We start from the raw sequence: 22,267 nt of genomic DNA, 5'->3' as shown, positions 1-22,267 counted from the left end.
TCCAGCTGCACGGAGAGGACAGCCACACGGAGCTGATCGGATAAGAAATTCAAAAATGCAGCAAAGTTCAAATGTATTCAGCGAGCGGGCCACTTGAATTGGTTCGGGAAAGGTTAGAGCCGGGGTTATTTTTGGAGGGCGGATTATTAGGCTACCTGGGCTGAACAGAGGAGGAATAACTATGGGCGAGTAAGGGTCACTCTGGAGCCGCAGCAGACAGTGAGGAGAATGGAGAATTTCGGGGGAAGAAAAAACTAAACTGTCAATTTACACCAGATAATTGTGAGAAAATGAAGAACATGAAAAAACAGGACACGCTCAATTAAAGTGAGTGATTTTTCTAAACACGCGCTCCCACTGCTGACCTCTCCATATGGTCTATTTAGGAACAAATAATTTATCCCAGAGGGATTTTTTTTTCTTTTAAAGCGTCTGTGATGGAAATAACATAACATAATAAACATTTAAGTTACAGATTTAATGTGCAGGATGAATTCAAGGTTGAAATGTTGATTTCTGTTTCCCGTTCTGTACTGCCCTCTAATGGAAAACACCACTCAGAAATAAAAGAAGGAGCTCTGACATCCAGAGCTGCAGCGGGAAGAGAGAGAGAGAGGGAGAGAAGACATACAGCATAATTAATTATGAGCAGAAGTGAGGGAACGCTACATGAAATCAATTTTTAGATTAAATACAATTAAAATGATGAAAAGCCAAGATTTGTCATTTTGAGATGTATTTATTTAAGCACGTCTGTTGTATCACAAGCACAGTATACAATGCATAGAAGACTTCTCTTCTCTAGGTGGTTTATAAGGCGAGAGCAAACAATGAGATCTAAATGAAGACAAAACAAATGCTTCACTACAAAGCTTTGTAGCAGTAAAATTCAGAGCCTTTATCACTGGATGTTGAACAAAGCATTCACTTGGCAGGAAATTAAAAAACCAACGAGAGGTACAAAGACTAATTCTGCTTAGGAAAAAAAAAACAACAACAACAACAATGCAAGAGACATATTTTTAAGGGAATAATAATTCTTTAGAAAAACCATTCCAGCACTATCTGGCAAACGGCAACAGAGACCCACGGGAGCATATGTTTGTAATTCCTACTGTTCTCTGTTTAAGTTATTTTTGTACATTCTAATTCTGCAACAACTCTGTATCACATTAACAATGCAGCATCTCTATTCTTAGATTTATAAAAAAAAAAAAGAGTATAAAATGAATATTTACAAGAAGCTCCAGTTGTTCCATAGTGTGTGCCAAGCACGCTAAACTTTATGGCCCTGTTTTGTGTTCCTAAAAAAAAAAATACTGGCCTTGTGTGAGATCGTGCGTGTGTGTGTGTGTGTGTGTGTATGTGTGTGTGTGTGTACTGAATGAAGGACAGTTGGCCTGTCATGCTTTAGCCTTCCCCTCTCTGCCTCTCATGGGTGAGCAGCCATTGTTTGAGATGGTCGCCCTTGCCGCTCATGTACGGCCCACTCTGTCCACTGCTCGAAATGACTCGGTGGCAGGGAATGAGGAGAGGAACCTGGCACACGCACAAACAGACAGGCAGAGAGATTCAGCTCCGAGGAAATAAACATGTGCAACTTTAGCAAATATTATGCAAGAATGTTTTTGGACACACTTTCAAAATGTTTGCTTTTGCCTTTTATTTATAACAACCATTTTCCAATTTATGAAATTGTTTAAGAATGCAGTAAGCATTTTTTAGTGTATACATTTAAATATGTTACGATGCCTCAGTAGAAAAATAAAAATAGAATAAAATATTATTGGAACTCTAAAAATCAACTGCCGTCTTATTCTCTGGTTGACGTTTATTGTCACTGCACCACAGCAGCTGGAGATGCTGGCAGCAGATCTACACACGTATGACAATATCTCTGATTTACCACATAAACGATGTGACTTAAAAGTAACTAACATGCAAAAATTATGAAGCTGCACTTTTTTTTCTTTGCTTTTTATGTTCATGCACTGCATGAAAACAAAGTGCCACACCAGAGGTGTCTGGTTTGATCCTGCACAAATCCACATTCAGGGTGATGGCTCAGTCTTTGGGTATAAATGTTTTTTACTCTTTAATAGTGTAAAGCAAAGAAGCAATCAAAAATTAATGGGCAAAAACACCAGCAGGATGAATATTCAATCGAGAGGGTGTCAACATTAAGATCTGATAACCCTGTGATCATTAAAAAGAGGAAGTCGGTGGAGCGTTTACTCTTGTTGGAGACGAATGCCAGGGGGGTCCCGAGTTCTTTGTAAACTAAATGGCTGGAGAAAGATTAAACAAGCAAGCCCAGAACACTTCGATCATTGTGAATCCAGAACAAGGAGAGTGGCAACGGTTGGAAAGAATCACAGCAAATGCTTCCTGTAAAATGTTCTTAATGTTTCCCTCATTTTGTTCCTGTGCATTGTGACGATATTTCTCCAATTTAAATGAGTTCTCCTGACTCGATGGCTGCACCTCCAGCCTTTTAGAGAAAAAAGTTGGGGCGTGCAGTGTGTTTCAGTTCAGATCCATCATTAAACCCGCTCCCATATCAACAGCAATAAAACTTTCCGAGCCCCAGATTAACCTTGCAGACAGAGAAATACTGCTCCAGTATTCGGATCAATACTGTTCCCCGGGTTTGGAGGGAGAGCTGGGTACCCTCAAGGCCTTCGGATCTGCCTCTTCACTTGGGGGGAAAAGAGCACTACACCAGGCTTATCAATACTCAAATCCTGGTGAAGAAGAAGTGCCACAGAGAGGAGAGGATCGATTGAACACACTGAGCTTTTCACAGCTGAAGCCCAAGCGGAGCAGCGCTTCTGACAAGTAATTGACACTGACAATCTGACTCTGGATCTGTATCAGGAGCTGAGGGCTCAGGCTCCCAGCCTCCCTGACGAAAGGAAAGAAATGTCTGTAAAATACAAGACTGAGAAGCACTCGACAGCCATCCAGAAGCAATGCCAATGGCTAATGTAATGCACAAAGTAAGTAGAGAAACTAGTGTGAAAAACATGCAGAAAATTGCTATTTTTCTGGTTTGTCTGTATCTACTCTGTGTTATAAACCCGCTTTGTCATTATAAATTACTTCCCTTCTTTAATCGCAAAGCGGTGTCGGAAGGGAGAGCACAGGGCTGAGTGTGAGGTGGTACACAAGATATTTCACTGCACATATGAGAGAGAACATCTCACTGGCTGCATTTCTGTACAAGAAGACTCCTCTGCCTCACAGAGCACACCGGTGGTGCCCACAGCACTACATGGGCAGAGCTAAACGGGCTTTGATCAAAGGGTTTGATCAAAAGAAAACACACCACTTGCCCTCTAGCCCTCCATTTTGTACACAGTGGATTCACGGGCAAAATGATGCGGTGGGCCAGGTTTCCTGCAAGAATCGGAGAGATTTGCAGTGAACATCTACAGTAAAGACTTTGAGAGGACGGGAACAAAAGGTGTGGGCTTAAAATCGCGGAGGTAGAGTTTTACTTCTCAGCGGGAGGCGTCTGTTTCGTCATCGCACGTATTGGAACACCTACACTTCACAATACATGTGCTGCACCAATGAGGACCTTTAAAAACGCATATTAATGGGAAATGTCACTAGTGAACACAACTTGTCTTTTGCAAATAGTGCCTCTCTTCTATATATTATCATTTTTTTATGTAGTTTCGATGTTTTTTGATGACAGAAAGTAAAGATTTCATAACGTCATAATGTTTCTGTGCTTGTTTATTTTTATATTTATGTATTTGTTCAATCAGCCATTTTCAAATCTTATATGAAATTAAAGCAGAAATATTTGACATAAAAACATTCAAATCTATTGCAACTTGTGCGTCTTGTGCGCAGATGATCAAAATTACATTTAAAATTTACATCGCATGATTATTTCATACGAGCCGTAACTGACGACTATTTTCATACTCAATCAACTGTTAGGTTTATAAAATATTAAAAAAAATACCTATAACAGTTTCCGAGGTGATAATCTGAAACGTTCTTCTTTTTATCACCTACAAAAGATTCTGTTTACTAACATAAAACAGAGAAAAGCAGCAAATCCTCTCTTTTTTGAGTATTTAATCAAATTATTAATATAAAAAATGCCAGTAGATTAATTTTCAGCCAGTCATTTAATTGTTGGAGCTCTATTTTTAATACTGTAGGTGAGTCATTCATGGTGTCTCCTGTGCGTCTTATTAAATTCCTTATTTATTATGCATATTAAATTACTAATTAACTTCTGACTATAGGCAGCTCCACTGTTTGTCCACTAATGCACACAACCCATAAAGACGCAGTAACCATTAAAATCAAATTAAACTAAAACATAATCACTCTCCCTGTCCAACATAAGGCAAGTTCGTAACAGAGAAGCCTGTCAATCAATGTCAAGCACACTCACCGGGTTCCTCCTCATGGCCCCTCCCACTGCTCGCGCCGCTCTGGGGTTTCCCGCCATCTCGGCGAGGCGTTGGTACGAGACTGTCTCTCCAAACTTCACATCCGTCTGAAGTACGTGCAGCACGCGGCTGGTGAACGCGTCTTCCCCACAAAGCAGAGGACAGAGGGGAAGAGCGGGAGACAGGAGGAGAGAAGAGAACAGGCGAGAGCCCCTGGTTTAATCAAACGGAGACGGCTGACTGACAAGAGTTTAGTGCGAGGTGGATTATACACGTCTGAAATAAACCTGTGTTTTGACTTTAAATCATAAAAGTTTGACACATCTCTACATTCTGATCCACTTCATAATTTTTTCCATTATGCACAAACACGTGTTTGAGGGGCAGTGCCTCTTCAGAGGTGATCTGCACGAGAGCCGTGTTTCTTCTTCTTTACAATCCTCATTAAACAACCGAATGCACCCAAGTCCCTCGGTTTGACCTCGGAACCAGTATTAGCATGCTACAGAAGCTGATGTGAGGAAATTATTTCCATGGCAGAAAAATCTAGGTTATGCTTTGAAAAGGTCACAGCTAAAATTAAAAAAGTTCGCTCCTTCATTTAAAAGGATTAAGAGAGGCCAAAAAGACTGCAAATCTGCTCCAGATTTTTAATAATAATAATTTGAATGTTGCACACCATTTGTGGCAGTGGGATGACTTTGAGGTTAATCAGACCAATTTGTCCTTTTAATTGCTTTCTATTCAGAGTAGATTCATTATATCATCTTCACTTAAATGGCAGAATTCTTCAAATCATCCGCAGCTTAACCGACCACATTAACGGCTTTGATTTCATTAGCACTTTAGCACTATCTTTTTTTTTCTGGATTACCAGGCAGTGACTGAGAGGCATGTTTGTTCTGTGTCTGATTGCTAAAGAAAAAGGGGCAAAGTGTTTGAAGCATCTCGAAACCTTAAGACACCGATGCACCGAGCTCATGTAGCGAGCGAACAACATCTTCTTCTCTTTTTTTTTTTTTAAGCACAGAGAGCAAGATGAGGAACAATAGTCTCGTTATCAAGAGGGGGTGAATTTCTTCCAGTATATACATGTACTCAGTCATGAAAATTCAATTAGTGATCTCCCATTCTCTCTCATTTATATGGTCTAAGAGAGCACATGACAAGTGATCTATGAGAAATCCCTCTAAATTGGCATTGTGTGAAAACATGTCACACCCCTGTCTCTCTTCTACAGAGTGAACATCCTTTGCTCCCCAGGCTCCCTCGCTACCTTATAGTCACTCTCCGCTACACAAAGCCACGCGAACAAGGCAATTTGCCTAAACTGGGGGGAATAAGTGTAAAACCTAAAGGGGATACATTTGATTGATGCACACCCATGTGAGTTCTTTGTCTTGAACAGGGCCCGTAGGTACTGTTTAATAATTTTTCAGGTAATAATCACGCTGTCAACGAGATGACGGGCTCTTACGCAGACAGACTTAATGTTATGAGGAGATAAGATACACCCCTGAAATTTCTTTTATGCATTATTCACCCTCATAAAGCTCGGATTTGGCCCCATGATGTGCGGCGGTACACATTGATATCGCTTTGTCACGGGTGGGCTGGCGACAACTTGCCCAGACGACGGCTGAAGACAAATCCCAGCCGATGAAAACGTTATTGACAAACAAGCAGAGTCGGTGTCACGCCGGCCGGCCGAGCAACAAGCTGCGGTGCCGTTTGCACCTTCTGCAAATCATGAGCGGCCGTTTCTCCGGGAAGATTTCACATCTCCAACAGTTCCGGACAAATCAAGTGTCGGCGCTTTCATCTGCCGGCGCAGAGGTTAAAGAACTTTGCCCTCATCAGCGTTAGTGACAGAGACTTCATGTGGGTCACTCGAGGTGACCAGCAATGATTTGGAGAGCAGTCCCCGAGCCCCATACTTCATAAAGAGCCTAATATGGTGTGTCTGGGGGTCAGGACCCTCTTTAGATCGGGGTGCAGTGATGTCAATTGTTTAAATAAAAGTTGAGAGGAACCACTTACATGTTTACAGACATCCCATAATTGTGTCACAGATCATTACCTACCGGGCGGCCAGGTGATTGGGCCACTGCGGCGGCAGAGACCGATTGACCCGGAGTAAAATCGAACGGTTCTAGTGATTATGAAATATTGACATGTATGATGGATTTGCTCATAATTTGGTATATGAGGGCAATTTGAGAGAGAGAGGGAGAGCGAGAGAAAAAACTGTGAACTGAATTCCATCAGCCCTGCTAATGATAGATTTGCAGAGATGACTTCCAGCTGACAGTCACCTCATACATGGCTGTGAGAATAAAAAGACAATAGTGGAAATACAGCTACCTCATTATCCTTTGTGTCTAATGGGAGGGAAGACTTTGACTCCCAGTCAAAGTGTCTCTTGAGTCTTGAGGGATCCATACTTTTGAAGGCTGACGGGGTGCTGATGATTCTCTGATTATTCGATATTCTGAAAACGTTCATTTCCCTAATTCCTCTCCACATCACAGGGGCGAGTCCTGGTGAGTGTCTCATCTCGCCCTGTGCTGTGCACAGGGGGAGGTTCAGGCTCCTGCAGGAACACAGTCATTTGGGCTTTGAAGAGCGCCCTTCCCCCCCTTTGCCTGGCCCCCTCCCCGCACATTCCCTGTGCCGCTAACCGAGACTAAGATCCTCTCGTCTGTTACATATGGATGTATAATTAATGAGATAAGAATATGCATCGTTTTAAGAACTCACGACGGTGTCTGTGTTTTTCTGAAGGGGGGGTTAACGCGAGTGCACGCACACGCACACACACGCACACACACGCACACAAACATACACATGTTCACGGAGCACGACACTCGCCATCCCTCTACCCCTGTCGACCAAACTTGCGTGTGATGTCGTGCATGACAATCAGTCAGACAGTATAGGAAACTGCAACTCGCGTCTCCTTTCATATCACCTCTGTTGCTCAGGTATATTGTGACAGCTAATATGAAAAGTGGCTTGTTTTGTCAGAAATGTGTAAATAAACATGGCAACACTTCAAGTGAAGGTCACAACTCAATATAACATGACAAGTGCTGCGAGAGCGCTGTCGCGTTCGGCTTCTCCCACAAGATAACTGAGCAAACAAAAGTTGGTTGTCACAGATTGTAATGACCTGATTAAACTTGTATTTTGTTCCAAGGGAAGCGGCGGCGGCGGAGGCTAGATCGAGTAGGAATTTGTACAGAAAAAACCCCCCGAATCCTGAATATTTGTGAATCAACAAGCAAAAAAAAAAAAAAAAAAAATACCTCTATTTTCCTCTCTCAAAAGACAAATACTCTTGATGCTCGCATTTAACATTTTGATACTGGCATGGCCTATGGTTCTGACTACCGAGAGCAATCGAAGCCTAAACCCTGTATTTACTGAGCCCCAAAACAACAGGCGAGGGAGAGAGGTGGAACACAGCACAATCACCTATTCAGATCAGGTACTAATGAAGAATTCCATCTATCCTGAAATTTAATTAAAACCCCAAAGACTTCAGATGAGATGCGATTTGAAAGAGCCTGGGGCTGGTACACAAGCACTTGGTGGCGAAGGGAATCACACTGAAAGTTGATATCGTAATTGGTCCTGATGTATTTCTGCATTGCCTTCGCGGGAGCGTGGGACTCATAGCTGTATACAGGGTCTCGATGGAGTACCTGCTCATTGAAAATGCCATCACTCAAGCACTGCAGATCTGCATGAAATTAGAGAGCAGCTAAGGCCTGATTGCAGGGGAAGAGAAGCACAATTGTTAAATGCATATATTAGAGTATATTTTCTTTCCTGTGTAGGTGTGCTGCTGACTTTAAATGAGCACGCGTGGAAACCTTTAAGTTAAGATGCGATGAGCGTCTCGGCGTGACAAAGAAACCGCCTGGAATTGTTCGGGAAACGGCACAGGCGTGATAAGTTTATGATTTGAAAAAATAGAAAAAAAGTTGTCGGGCTGCGAGTATTGTTTGTCTGCCGAAAAAAAACAAAAAAACTGGAGGGATAATTAATTCCTCGTTTCTTTCCTCAGCGCCCTCGATCACTCACTCCGCAGACGCAGCTTCAGGTTGAAAGGACACTAATTGTCCATTTTTGGGGGTGCTTTCATTTTACTCGCCCTAGGTGACTGGTCAAGGCAACAATAAGCTCATTCAAACTTTACCACCATTCACATGTTCTCATTAGAAAAAAAAAGAGCTTCCTGTCTGAGAATGTCAAGAGTGGAATTCGATCAGTTTCAAAGAATGTGCCAAGAATCATGGAAAAGCTTGCCAAGACTAACACGCGTGGTAAGAGCTGCCACAGATTACTGAACCAAGTTACAGCTCTGTGTTCTGTTCTCTCTCCTTCACTCACCCACTCACTCGCTTTCCCTCTCGCTCTCTCTCCCTCCCTCGCTCTCTCTCCCTCTCTCAGCCATAAAATACTTCATTATAACACAGTGAGCCAGTGAGTGTAAGTGATGTAACTGACAATTAAGAGTGAAAGCCTGATCCCAGTCATGGCTCTGCAAATATTTATCCATGACAGACCTCCTTGCAGGGCGGGGTGGTGAAAGGCAGGGAGCGGGGGTCTCCCAGTGGTCCGCGGCTCACTGAAGTACGCCTGGAGCCATTCAACACAGCGCTGCAACTCGGGGCTCGTTTCTGCCGGGCTATCGTTGACCACACAGCTCAGGGGGGCCCCGGCGCTCCTGTGAGGGAGAGAAGGCAGGATGGGGAGGTGAGGTGGGGATCAGAGGAGCAATCATAATACCTGATTCCTGGTTGAACGGCGCTAAAATGTGTCACGAGAGTGTAATAACACGCCACGGGTGACACAAATGCAAGATGACATAATTTGCTGAGTGAAACAAAAGTTGTTAATCAAGACGTGCTTAAAATCTAAAGTTACGCACTTTGGCTCCGCTCCTGTCAGTCAGTGGTGACACATGCAAGAGCTATGAAAAGACAGAAAGAAGTTCAAGAAAAATAGACACTAATCCAGACGTTCTTTTTTACAGTAGATATATATTTATACGAAGTGCAGCGTGATAGAATATGAAAGAAAACATTGTTGAGTCGTACGAGCGCGAACACTTTATTTCAACCAACTTAAAACAAGCAGAACCAGTTCCTGGAAAAACACGAGTGAGAGACTTTTCAAAAGTCTTGCAGCTGTTTCCAGAAGAAAAAAAAATGAAAAAAAGTTAGGAGCACGGCGTTAACAACAGTTTCAACTCTGCTTGAGTCTAGTTTATAGTTCATGACAAGAATAAATGGATTTTTTTGGCCAGAGCGGTGCTGGCCAGCAAAGCTCTGCACTTGGACGCGCATCTTAGCAAGAGTAGATGCTTGGAGGAATTTGCTGATGGTTGAGTTGGCATCACTTAACAGCTGAGTTTCTCTCCGCTGCTGACCACCCCCCAGGTCAACGCAAGCAGACTGACCCATATTTGACACTTAAAGACCCAACAGGGAAGGTCTTCTCTTAGCATGTGCATTACTGCAAAGTGGACCTCAAGCTGTGTTGTGGATCTAAAGCAGGCCCGCCAATTCCATTAACTGGTGTACAGGACTTATAAATAAATAATATCACCATTTAAGTGCCCCTTTTTCAAAATTGGCTTATCCTGTATGGTATTAATAATGGACATTTACTTTGTTAAACACACAGACCGTCTCTCTCCTGCCCGCCGTAACAACACGGCCCTGAAGTGTTTTTACACTTCTGCAGGTCACAGTTTGAGCAGCGTTTTATATTGGACATGTGAAGTTGAGGTTTACTGGAGTGTTATGACTGAGCAGGTCAGTTTTTCAGAGGAGCCGCTCGGCCCGCTAGTTTGCCGCGGCGCGATGGAAGTCTCCCGGGTGCCGTTTAGCAGTGGGTGTAAATACAGTAAAAAAGGTGTAAATACTCTCATTTCTAAATAAACCCGCGCAGCAGTTTATAGTTGAGTGGTGAAAACTCGGGAAACCCACTGGCAGGTCCTGCGCTGAGACCGGCTCAAACAATGGCCGCATGGCTCATGGCAATCTCTGACGGCATGGGTGAGTGCCCAGCCAGCCCCTACTTGTCATTGTCTCTCCTTTTCCATCCCTCCCCTCCTCTTCTCCCCCCCCCCCTCTCTATTTCTCTATCCTCCCACTCCAGCTCTTTTGGCTCCCCACCACCGACACACACCCACCATCCCCCCATCCCTCTTTCTCTCAACAAGGATCTTCAGGCCACTGTTCCCCCTCTGCCCCCCCCCCCGCAACCTCCTCCCCACTACCACCACCCCATCCCCTCCACCCCAATGCGCCTCCTCCTCCCACCTCCTCCTCCCGCTACCCCCCCCCCCCCCTCTCTCTCTCTGAGAGGATGTTCCAGCCGCTGCACACTGACAGCTCGGGGATATTGTGTGTGGAAATGTTCCTGTTGGACCCGCAGGCCCTTACAATCTACCGGACAAAGGCTAGAGCACCTTTGCTTAAGGCTTGGCACCTTTGACCTCCAGCTCACACTTCAGACTTGTCACCATGGCTAATTTTTCCCTCAGCCCCCCCCCAGCCCCCTACCCCATATGGATGCGCCTGCTTTAAAGGTGTTTTGAGTGATACAACATTGACAGTAGTAAAAGTTAATGCAATGCAGTACATGTTATGGCCAGTAAACAACACGGAAATAAATAAATAAAAGTGGAACAACATCAGTCGGGCTGAAGTCTGTCACCTCTAGCCGGGATGGGGGATTGTTTGTAAAGAGCACGCAGGCCGGTGGAGGTGGAGCTCCTGCACCGGCAACATTTCCAGTCGCTTCAGGCTTCGGTGAATCACAAATCAAGCAGCATCACATGATCTTCGCAGAGTCCAGACTGGCACATTAGAAAGTCTGCCCTTCAAATGAGAGATTAGAGATGTGTAATAAATGTGGAGCTAATTACAAAGAAACTCTCAGAGGAGGCACGATCTTTATATTGTCTTAAAGTAACTGCCATCCCCCTGTATAAAAACTAAGAATTATAATTAGCAGAGACTATAAACACGATTTTTAATAACAATGTGGAACAAGAGATTTTAAGTTTGAATAAACAATTTCTTTATTCTTTATTTTTCTTTGACTGGTTAAAAAAAAAAATCATACTTTTTTTTTTTCCATGTCCTTCAGACGTTCATCACGTTTCATCACAAGTAAGGAAATAAGAAACTAATTTCAAAGTAGCCAGGACCTGCTGCACTAAAAAGAATATTTCCCTTGATAGAAGATTGTGATTTGAGAAAATTTCTAATATTGTGCTCCTGTCACAATCAATTTCCAATTACCATAAATCATTGCAGCGTAAAGTGGGAGTCATTTGGAGTCCTAGTTATTTTCCAACTCTAATATAAAGAATGAATTGAGCATTTATATAATGTTGGAGGTTATTTCATTCAACCTGGAAGAAACAATCAAAGGAGACAAAGGGGGGAAAAAGGAAGAGCTGACATTAAATTTGTCAATTTTCTTTAACATATTGTGTATCTGCGCTTGCACAAGACTTCAGTGAGACTTTTTCTATCAGCCGCAGTCGTAAGAATGGAACAGGTTAAGCACAGGATCTAATTGAAAGGAATCTGGCGAAGGGTGTAATGGTATATTGCACAAAAAAGGGGAAAAACTCAGAACTCATGCCTCCATCCTGTGAAGCGTGATGGCGCTCATCCTGACTCGATCGGCTGTCACTTTTGACACAGCCTGCCAGAGTTCTCCTTCACCGATCATGGGTAACATGGCGGGTCAGAGGATGAAATAGAAAAGGCCAAGAGCAGTCCAATATTTTCCTCAGCCTTGTAGCTCCAGATACTTAACTCGCAGACGTCAAAGACTCAAGAGAGCATGAAAAAAGCCTAAAATGACTGTCTAAAAAGGGAAAAAAATACAGCATGTCTCTATGAATGTCAAGATCCTGATGGTCTCTGAGCCAAAGGCTGTGATACAATTGTAAGCCACTTGCTCAATGCAGCTTGTTCAACCGTTTGAAGATCATTCAGATGCCTATCTAGCTACTGCAGCAGTAAAGTCGAGAGCTTTCCGAGTGGTAAGCTGTAAGGAATGCTTCTCATTTTGTTGTGGGGCGCGCACGCTTTTTGTGCTCCGCAGTTTCAAAATAAAAACAACTGGGCCGTATAAACTGCTCTCCAGATATCCAACAACTCTTATTAGCGAATGTCCACCGAAGAGGCCACAACACTCACTCCGCTACATAAAGGTGGTGGTGAAACACAGTACAGGAGGCAACAAAGCACACAACAATTAGGTCTGCTCCCAACTGGCTAGCCACAGGAGTCAGTGAAGACATGTATTACTAGAGCCTTAACTCTTACTCCATTATGTAGTGTATCCACACCCCGACGCAGCAATGTTTATCTACAACAGACTACTGAGCAGTTTCAAATAGCGTTTTTAGCCTCTATTCTCAAGTGCCACAGTAAGAGATTCCAATTACCCGAATGGTAAGGAGCCAGTGAGGGAGGCACAAAGTACATTAGGGATCCCCTGTAACTGCAGGGACCTTTTAGAGCCTCAACTGAAGAGGGCCGAGAGACTGGGGGGACAGTGACCCTGCATGGATAGCCTCTGTCAAAATTTGACCACGTCAAGCACAAAGGCATTATGGGAATCCAGTGTCACCAAGTCCTAATTACTGTCTGTGTTCAGAGCAAATTACTGCCTTGTTCCTCTGATTAGCGAGGAGGCTAATCTTCACCTGTGTACGCCAGCACTGCTGAGGGCCCTTGAGTGTTAGCGCTTCGTCTTCTGTAATTTATTTTTAAATCAGTGCCCGCTCCCAGGAGTTTTGAGTGTTTTGTTGTGAACCGCTTACCATGATCCCCACCACCGCCCCCTCACCCCTAAATCCTTGACTAAATCCTTGTTTGGTGCCGCAGGAAGATAAGCAAGAACAACACTTGGGCATAATTGACTCGTACTCCCCTCCAAGATGTCAGAGCGGAATCATCTCTCTGCATATTGCGTGAGTATGTCACACACTGTACACTTCTGCATGTTGCAGATATAGAATCCAATCAAGTTCTAAAACAAACTAGCACAACCCTCGTGCTTGAAAAACTTCCCGGTCGACAGCAGGGAGGGAGGGACATTTTTTTTTAAAACAACAACAGAAAAAAAAAACAGAAAGTGCAGGAGCTGCTTTTGGCTGCGGCTCGACAGTGAGAGCTGACTCTCGCTCGGCTCCTGTCCTGACCCTGGAGGGTCTGCTTTGGAAACCACAACATTTGCAGATTTTCATCTGAGTGAATGTCAGTGTCTCGTCTACATGGGCGGTTTACAGGTAGTGTGTTACACAGGTGTTGGTTTACACAGGAAATGGCACATGCAGGCTGATTGGGATGGTCCCGGGAGACGGAGGCATAAACATAGAGCACAGATGGGTCCAAGGGCCAGTGGGAGCAGCACCTTAATGAATACGCAGCTGAGTACTACACTTCACAACATGCAAAACAATATTCTAAGGCCGCAGTAAAAAATAGAACAAAAATCATCTGAATATCATTACACAATGAATAATTCATACCATTTCTAAAGGGACTACGTCAAAACGTCTCTCCCTGCCTTATTGATGATTTCATTCAATATCTCAGCAGAGCACTGTTTGTATGACAAAGCATTTTAGTTACAAATGCAAGCAGTTTCTTAAGCACATGGCTGTGTCTATATATCTGGAAAGACAATCATTTAAATTGATTAAAATTACATGTTAGACTAAATATAAAAACACCCACTGAGCGAAAACGGCTGAGAGACGGAGAGGAAGACAGAGGGAAATTATAATGGTGGAAAAAAAAAAAGTTGTTGTTTCCTGGTGTGTGAGCACATCATGTAAACAGGCCCCAAACAGGGAACACATTTACCATTCCGCTATTCAGTGTGAACCAGGACATTGATTCACAACACTACACAAGTGTGAGAAAAACGATAAATGCATCACCTCAGATATTTCACACCAGCGCCGGTAGTAGTGTGTAAAAGCTGTTGTGACAGCTTGGGTATTAGGACTGGATATATGGAAAATGTCTGGCTGCTTATGAATGCCAGTGCGACTGGGGTGACAGGTTCGACACGAAAACACTCCACCTCAGAACAATTAGGCTGTTCTCAGGCCCCCATCCAGTGTTGTCGGTGATAATGGAAAGCTGTGAGGATAACTGGTGATAAATAGACTTTAACACCCTCCTCCTTAAGAGCAATGCAGTCCTGCAGTCCTCTCATATCCTTAACTAATCATGACCATGGCCAGCAAATTCATACAAAAGACTAATTACTGTTGTACTTCACTTCAGTCTCAAAGGCCTCTTATATAAGGACTTGGGGGTTCTCTTGCCTCCTTTCTCCTCTTGATGGGTATTTTTTTACAAGTAGGCCTCGTGCTAGACAAAAGCGTTTAAAAATTGGTGATTGCTTTCATCCGCTTTAATTACATTCAGAAATGGCATTTCTGCCACATAATACGCCCCTATTGTTTCAGAATTATCTGGCTTGAGGAGTCAAATCTACAATATTTGACGATGCTCCCGAGTTAAATCGCCTCTTGAAATTGAAATATGCAGCTGAAATACAAAATAAAACGCCATGCCTTGCTGCTGAGATACTGAAAGCTCCTTGGCTTTCTGCAGAATGCTATTATTATGCATATCCAGGTAGAAAGTTAATTAACCCAAAGCTTAAGCTAATTATGGTAGCAGAATGCTATCAACCAAACACTTTCAGTCAGACAGCTGTCCAGAATTTCATTTGCTAATCATTTGTCTTTTGCCGGAGCATATGGTACATTTCCCCGCTATCACAGCAACAACAAACAGATGAAAATCATTAACTAAAAACAATGTGCACTGTGAAGAATCAGACACAGATTTATAAGGCTTTGTGTCAGAGAAAAAAAGGGGGGATTTATGGCCTGGGAAATATAATGATAATTTTTGGTTTTAGCCACTTAGGATTTTAGGCAGCTCACGTGACTCGGGTGTGCTGGGAATTCAGATGCACAAATATATTGTTTATATTTATATGCAAATGAGACAGAATGCTTATCCGTGTAAAATTAATTACAATTTTCTATAGGAGCATATGCAAAGAGTCTGTTCTTAACAATTTTTAGCTTCTAGCACATTTTGGGCACGGATTTTCTTTATTTTTTCCCCACAACACAATATTTTTATGTTGTTAAAAGTAGAAATCCCTCTGCTCAGAATTAAATCAATTATTTTCCAAGAAATGCTGCATGCATTTTTTTTTTTTTTTTTCATAAAAACACATCTGGCTGTTAAAGGGTGATTGATATCAGCATTGCCTCGCGACATTATCAGGCAATAAAGGCTAGTCAGGTTCTAATGCAACATGTCATACACAGGCTCCTGTAGTACATTTCTATTGAGGACCTCACAAGCTAAATTGCTTTTTTCCTGCTCCCCCACATCTCAGCCAGCTTGACAGACAAATTGATCAAAGCATTGTAAAATAATATGCTCGCAAAATGTCTTGGGGCAGGAGTCCAGCCCTTTTTTTCATTTTTCACCCTAATAAAAAAGTGCTCTATGATTTCCTCTGTATTATGTGTCTGTGCTCTGTATGAAGGAGGCGAGAAGCATCATATTTCAGATAATAGTAATCTCCTGTAAACAAAATGCGTATCATTTTTCTGTGAACGCTGAGGCCATGCTAAAAACTAAAGAGGGGAAAAGGCGGTTAACAGGGAGGCTGGTGCGTAGGGCCCCAACAGGGGTTGTTGAGATGTAATGAATTTGTTCATCTGATGGTGCCTTCAGGGCTGTCGTTAGACTGGCAGAGGAGGTTGATTTCAGGAAATGTTCCTAAGATCAGTTAGGAAGCAAAAGGGGCTTGAGACGTTTCTATTAGAAAGAGCTGACGGTCATGGTGCGTAAGCAATACTTCAAGGGCGTTTATGTAGCTATAATGGTGTTTATCAATAACTATCTATCAATGCCTCAAATGCTGTTGTTGCTGCTTCGGCTGTTCAACACCAACCAATAGTGAATTGTGCAAAACAAACACGGTCACACGAGCCTGTAAAGCTTTGGCTCGGTCAGAAATATCTACCGCAGGTCTCCCGTTACGTTATGCGTGGCATGGACGTTATCTATCTCCCTTATCCAAAATATGCTCTAAGAGATCATTTATCACACTGACTTCCTAAGCCTGTGCCACCCCACATCCAAAGCTGAAAAGAGCCTTGTTTAGTATGTCATAAATAAATCAATGGAAATGGCTGATCTGAACTATTACCGCTACAGGCAGGCTTTTGTGAGATCTACATGTAAAGCCAGTTGCAAAGATAAGCCCATATTTTGTCACTTTATCTCGCCTCCCTTAATGCCTGTTTACATTGCGTTGCTCCGTATATCTGAGGTGGCTCTAGTTCCCCTGTCCTACAACAATGACACCGTATTCAACTGGTTGTGATAAAAAAAATTCTAAACATCTGCTTCAGTAATTTCCCGCTCACACCTTCGAGAACGTACAGGCCGCGATGTGATCGAGGCTTCATTTATGACCGACACCGCAAATGATATTAAACTGAGAAATGATGTAGTGATGCGAATCATTAAATTCATTTGCATATTCCTACTGAACCTGAACACACAAATTAAACCCTGTTCACGAGGAGACGGAAAAAGGTGCTTGCGCATGGTTACAGGACATCTTCCATAATCAAAATTCCATATTATTAATTTTCAGACTTCAACTCATTAACAACAAGTGGAATGTTTTTACTGCTTGATGAATTTTAGGAAATAGCAGACAGTCAGGGAGGAAACACATGTTGAGGTATAATATACAAGGTCATTAATGGGTTTACATAAATTAGAATTTGAACATACATTTTAAAGGATAACTTCCTATCCGGCTGCATTTGGAAATGGTTTAATTTCCCAAACCATTCAAGGTTGTCAAATGCAAATCTGCGATACATGGATATTTAATTTCAATCTAATCAAAACTAATCTGAGATGTAGGATGTGGACCTGTAAAAATAAGGAATAAGTACTTATTAATGCCGGGTTTAATCAGTTTCAATCGCTTCAGTAAGACTGTCAGCATTCTAACAAATTTGAGGGATGGGCAGGGCATGAAATGCAATCACATATTACATTTCTGAGTGTCGCTTGACACTCAAGACGACTGCATTCAACTTTGAGGCAACATAAATAAACAGGAGGGAACAGTCCATGCTCCCCATGGCCTTTGCTGACCCTACAGACATCAGCTCTAATCAACTCCCTTGTGGGTAATAAACAAGTTATTTTTCTGAAATTTCAAATATACTGCAGGAAGAATCACAACCACATGCCATCAGAAATCTAATTTCCAGCCCAACTGTATTCTAGTGCCCCTCATATTTCTAGTGCCGGCTCATATTTGCCCAACTTTCTCCGGGATATTTCTTGTGGGATCTACAAAAATGCCCTGCTTCCAATGAGGAATGGTGGCACTCCATCACAGGAGTGGATTCTGTCTGCCTGTAAATTTCACACCTTTGTTTATCACGTCACCAGCCCGGCTGTTGTACAGTACCTTTCAGCAGGTGCGACATCCATTAGGATCTGGATGGTGTGCACACCATTCTCACATCCACTGACTTGGATCGTCCCCAGGGGGCTCAGCAATGAGATGGTCTTCTGAGTGCACTGGCTCTCCCTCTGCTTCTTCATCGCGCTGCCCTGCTAAGGAAGCACAAATTACACGGTGTTCATTGACATGTTCATGTGGCAACTTTCACAATTTCCCACACACATTTGCATTGAATGATCTATTGGAAACCTAGCAGCCCACCAACGGATGATGACTTACATATTTGAACACCTAGCCTCCAAACAATGTCATGATGTGACTTGATCCCTACATTACTATCCAATATTTCTTTTGTGCATGGAAAAGAATACGCCTATCTAACCAATAAATCGCCCATTTTTTCCCCTCTTTCTGTTCTATATATCACATAAATGAGAAAAACAATGCAGTCTGTTCCCTTGTCTGGTGGGGGATTCCCAAGATAGCTCGACATTATTTTCAATCCGTCATTTTTGGTTGATGGCCGGGATGTTTTTCTAGCATTAAATTTGTTCCTTAGGGTGCAACTCCGATGGGATTCTGGTTTCCAGCCCTTAACAACAGCAAAAACGTGCAGCTTTTCTGACGACTGAGATGGATACTGGCAATAACCAGACAGCAGTTCCTTTTTTATTTTTACTTTGAGGGAAGGAGAGATGATTGACTATGTTATATGTGAGTTTTTGAGAGATGGGGGTTATAATAAATAAAGGTCACATTGATTGTAAGTTTCAACCGAGGAAACCTTTCCTTCATGGAACCTTGATCTGAAAAGTGTCCAAAGGGTACAAACACAATATCTCTCTTTTTTATTATTTTTAATAGTGCTTGAAATCCACATTCATGAATTTTTTAACACGTTTGTACATTAATTGAGACATATGAAGAGCCACAGCTAACCATGATTTTTCATTATTAATTAAGCTGCACATTGTTTTCTTGATTAATCATTTAATTCTTTACTATAGGAAATATCACAAAATAGTGAAAAATGTCCAACAGAGTTTCCCCAACCCCAACGTGATCTTTTCAAATATGCTGTTATGTACTATCAACATAACACATTCAGCTTTAAATTAGATGAAAAAGGTTGAAGTATTAAATCCAGAATTTGACTGGTTTTGCTTACAGAAGCTACACATTTGAAACAACACTCCAGCTCCACTATGTTGACAGACTTCACAGTCATTCTTCCCTAATATTGATAATTTATGCCTAAAAGATTCTGGAGGCAAAACTTCCTGTGGTTATCCACATGAGGAAAACACCTCAGAAAGAAATTGACAATGTACTTTAACATGCAGCACTCATTAGACGCAGTCCTGGAGATTTGTTACACCTGAAACAATTAATCAGTTTACTAATCAACACATCTATTTGCTTCCGAGAGTTTATACTAAACATTTCCTCTTTCAATCATCGCCAGCGTGAGGATTCACTCTTTGTCTCATGAGTAATTTCTTTTTTGGGGGCGGATAACAACCCCAAATAAATATAACAAGTCATTTTCTTGTGATTTAAAGATATCATATTAAGCTTTAGGAAATTGTTCCGGACATTTCTGTTTGAGCCTGCCTTTTTAAATAACAACCTATAATTAAGAATAATTTTGTTAGAAAGATAAAACAAATACAAATAAAAATGCCCCATTGAACAATGTGGTCTTGTGGCACTTTTTTTAATTTAAGAATGGATAACACTTATTTTTAGATTAAACAAAGGGGTTGTGTGATAAAATGGTAGTCATGCATTTACAGTGTTTCATTTAGACTTTCAGTTGCTACCCCCCACCTCCACCACTTCTTCTCTCTCTCTCACACACACACCCACACACACACACATACACCACATCTGTCATGGTGTGCGATCACAAATGCGTCTCCTTCAACTTTCTTGTTTCTAGTCTTGCAGCTCTCTCACTGTATTCATCGGGGGTTTGCCTGAACTGACAATAAAGGCGAGAAAATTTCTGAGCCAAACAATGGTACAGTGCACTTTGGATAAGCGCTCCACACACTTGCCTGCCATTTAGCAAGCTGGTAATAGACTCATACGTGGAATAATGGACTTTGGCAATAACGGCCCCGGCTAATAGCCTCTGCACTGATTAAAAATAATGCCATCATGGTTTGTTTTGGTGCAGTTCCCCGGTAAACTAGTGTAAAGTGTCTGGTTCAGGGGCCGGCTCCTCTTCACGCTGAGGATCAACAAACAATAAGCAGCTCCTGCAGTTGTTTATAAAACACACACACACACACACACCAACAACACTGGCAGCGGCCTCATGCTCGTCAATCACGTGACTCGTTTCTCGTCAGACTAGTTCCTGGTCAAACCTGCGGGATTAATGGAGCAGGAAGCGCAGGTGTGCGGAGACAAACGCAACACGTGTCACCGTTGTGTTGTTGTTGTTTTTTACACGGAGGACATTTAAGCCGAAGCGAGTTAAAAATGAGTGTGAAAAGTAAGAGTTTGGGTGAAAGTAGGAAAACACACGAGAGAGGGTTCGTATCACCAACTTCCGCGTCGGTATTTGAACGCCACACGGGTCGTTTTTTAGTTTTTACTTTAAGTTAACTGTTGTTAGAGGAACTTTAAAACCTTGTGTGAGCTCTGTAGCTTACAGTGAAGTCCTTCACGCGTTTCATCCTCCAGCGAAAACAAACCGGATCCTCTTCCTGTTTCCACAGGCAGCGTGGTCGTGCCGACCAATCGCGAGGGAGACAAGTCCGCTCTCGCTCTGCCATTGGTCAGTAGAGAGTCTCCGCCCCGCCTCCTGTCGGGGACAGACCCTGAAGACTTGTCTCCTGGGTCTCATGTTGGGATGTGGGTCCATCAGTGGGGACTCCACCGAACACTGGTAATGATGGGGATGTGGATATTTGTTTTATTTCATATTTCTACAACAGTCAGAAAAATACAAGAATGCAGATTGTGATTCATTTACCCAATTCTGTATCTCCATGGTGACCACATCTCAGGGAAACAGTCCCAGGCATAATGTTAGTGAATAGAAAAACCTAGTGACCCTAGCATTTTATCAGCTAATACAGTCAGTGTGTTATTATGAGTCAGTGCACAATCCATTCATTAGAGTTGTTTGCAGTTTACAGGAGAGGGAGTTGCCTTGTTTTGCCTGGAGCTGCCATAGATTCAGTTGAAGCCCATATTTCAGTCATTATCACCAAGTGTGTGGCCTCATTTGTATTGTTTAAAAGTATCTGTTGTCCTCTGCTGCTTTATTTTTATTTCTGCGGTGCCTTCAGCTCTCTGCATGCCTCCGTTTGGAATGTGTAGGCCGGCGTGGGCCTGTGGCCCACACCCCATCTCAGCGGTGAGGGTGGGAGAGGGGGAGAAAACGCCACCCCTGCAGAGACCATTTTGAAATCTGTGAGGATTTCCGTGCCATCTGGACCCGCTGCCAGTCTGCCCCAGATAGTAAGGGTTGGCAACGGTACCCGACGGTGCAATATGGCTCTCTCTTTAATGAACTACTAACTGTCCCCCGTTTTAATTGATGTGACATTTGAGCCATTTATCTCTGACATTTCAATGAAGAATGATTCTCAGCCTTGCCATTTACTTTTTTTGTGCTATTTTCTAAGAGTCATTTGCATTTTTCCGCTCTAAACCTGCTTTTTGTCTCTCATTAGCTAATTAGAGAGCAACATGCACAATTAATAAAAATGAACATAACCTAGTTTGATATAGGCTTGATGAGGGATAATCAGAAAATCACTGTTTTCTTAATATTCATCAAAAATGATGTGAAGGGCTACCTGTGGTAAAAGGTGACTTCGATAAAGCCGCGTAACCTTTACCCACATACCAACATGTAGCCTACAGTGTGGGACAACTTATGTTCCCAGCATGGGGAGAATCAAGCTCAATTAATCAGCATATGATTGCAGTAAGCAGCCCCCTCTGCTGGATCTTCTGAGCCATACTGTTTGAAATCATTTTAATGCTGCATTCAGTGGCCAGACAATTATCGAATGTGGCAGTCACATTGAATGTTTTTGTGTTTGCTTTATTACAAGTAGGAAAAAAAAGTCTCACATGTGCAATTCTAAATGCATTTAAAGACAGCTTTTGCTTTTTATATGTTATTTTTTGTGAATATTCATTTTAATCAGTGCTGGCACATCAAGGCTGTTTTGCACATTTTACATTTTGTTTGTACAGTCATATATATTTATACTGATGAGTGCAAATAATTT

The 22,267-nt window shown here is 42.4% G+C and overlaps 1 protein-coding gene across 3 annotated transcripts; it reads right to left on the bottom strand.

Annotated features, from left to right (window-relative positions):
• Positions 1-719: 719 nt before the first annotated feature.
• On the bottom strand, positions 720-20,729 carry mgmt (O-6-methylguanine-DNA methyltransferase). 3 transcript variants are annotated; one of them, XM_061087856.1, is made up of 5 exons: positions 20,672-20,729; positions 18,012-18,160; positions 8,993-9,153; positions 4,421-4,560; positions 720-1,539 (listed from the first exon to the last, which is right to left on the bottom strand). In XM_061087856.1, the coding sequence occupies exons 1-5, from the start codon at positions 20,693-20,695 to the stop codon at positions 1,411-1,413; spliced, it is 603 nt and encodes a 200-aa protein (XP_060943839.1). In that variant the 5' UTR covers positions 20,696-20,729; the 3' UTR covers positions 720-1,410. The 3 variants fall into 3 exon arrangements, with proteins under 3 accessions (XP_060943839.1, XP_060943840.1, XP_060943841.1); XM_061087857.1 differs by having other exon boundaries at positions 18,012-18,157; positions 20,672-20,725; XM_061087858.1 differs by lacking the exon at positions 20,672-20,729 and adding an exon at positions 20,649-20,669 and having other exon boundaries at positions 18,012-18,157.
• Between the last annotated feature and the right edge of the window lie 1,538 nt (positions 20,730-22,267).

Source organism: Limanda limanda, chromosome 15, assembly GCF_963576545.1.
Source record: "Limanda limanda chromosome 15, fLimLim1.1, whole genome shotgun sequence".
In the NCBI taxonomy this organism is placed as follows: domain Eukaryota; kingdom Metazoa; phylum Chordata; class Actinopteri; order Pleuronectiformes; family Pleuronectidae; genus Limanda; species Limanda limanda.
This window is presented reverse-complemented; position numbering and strand designations above follow the sequence as displayed.

Bases quoted from the DNA above. Each gene is read 5' to 3' on its own strand.
- mgmt (XM_061087856.1), bottom strand. From the start codon at position 20,695: ATGAAACGCGTGAAGGACTTCACT. The intron at 9,154-18,011 runs GTACTGTACAAC...TCTCCCTCACAG, and splicing joins GATGTCGCACCTGCTGAAAG to GAGCGCCGGGGCCCCCCTGA. The intron at 4,561-8,992 runs GTCTGTCATGGA...TTTGTGGGGAAG, and splicing joins CCACCCCGCCCTGCAAGGAG to ACGCGTTCACCAGCCGCGTG.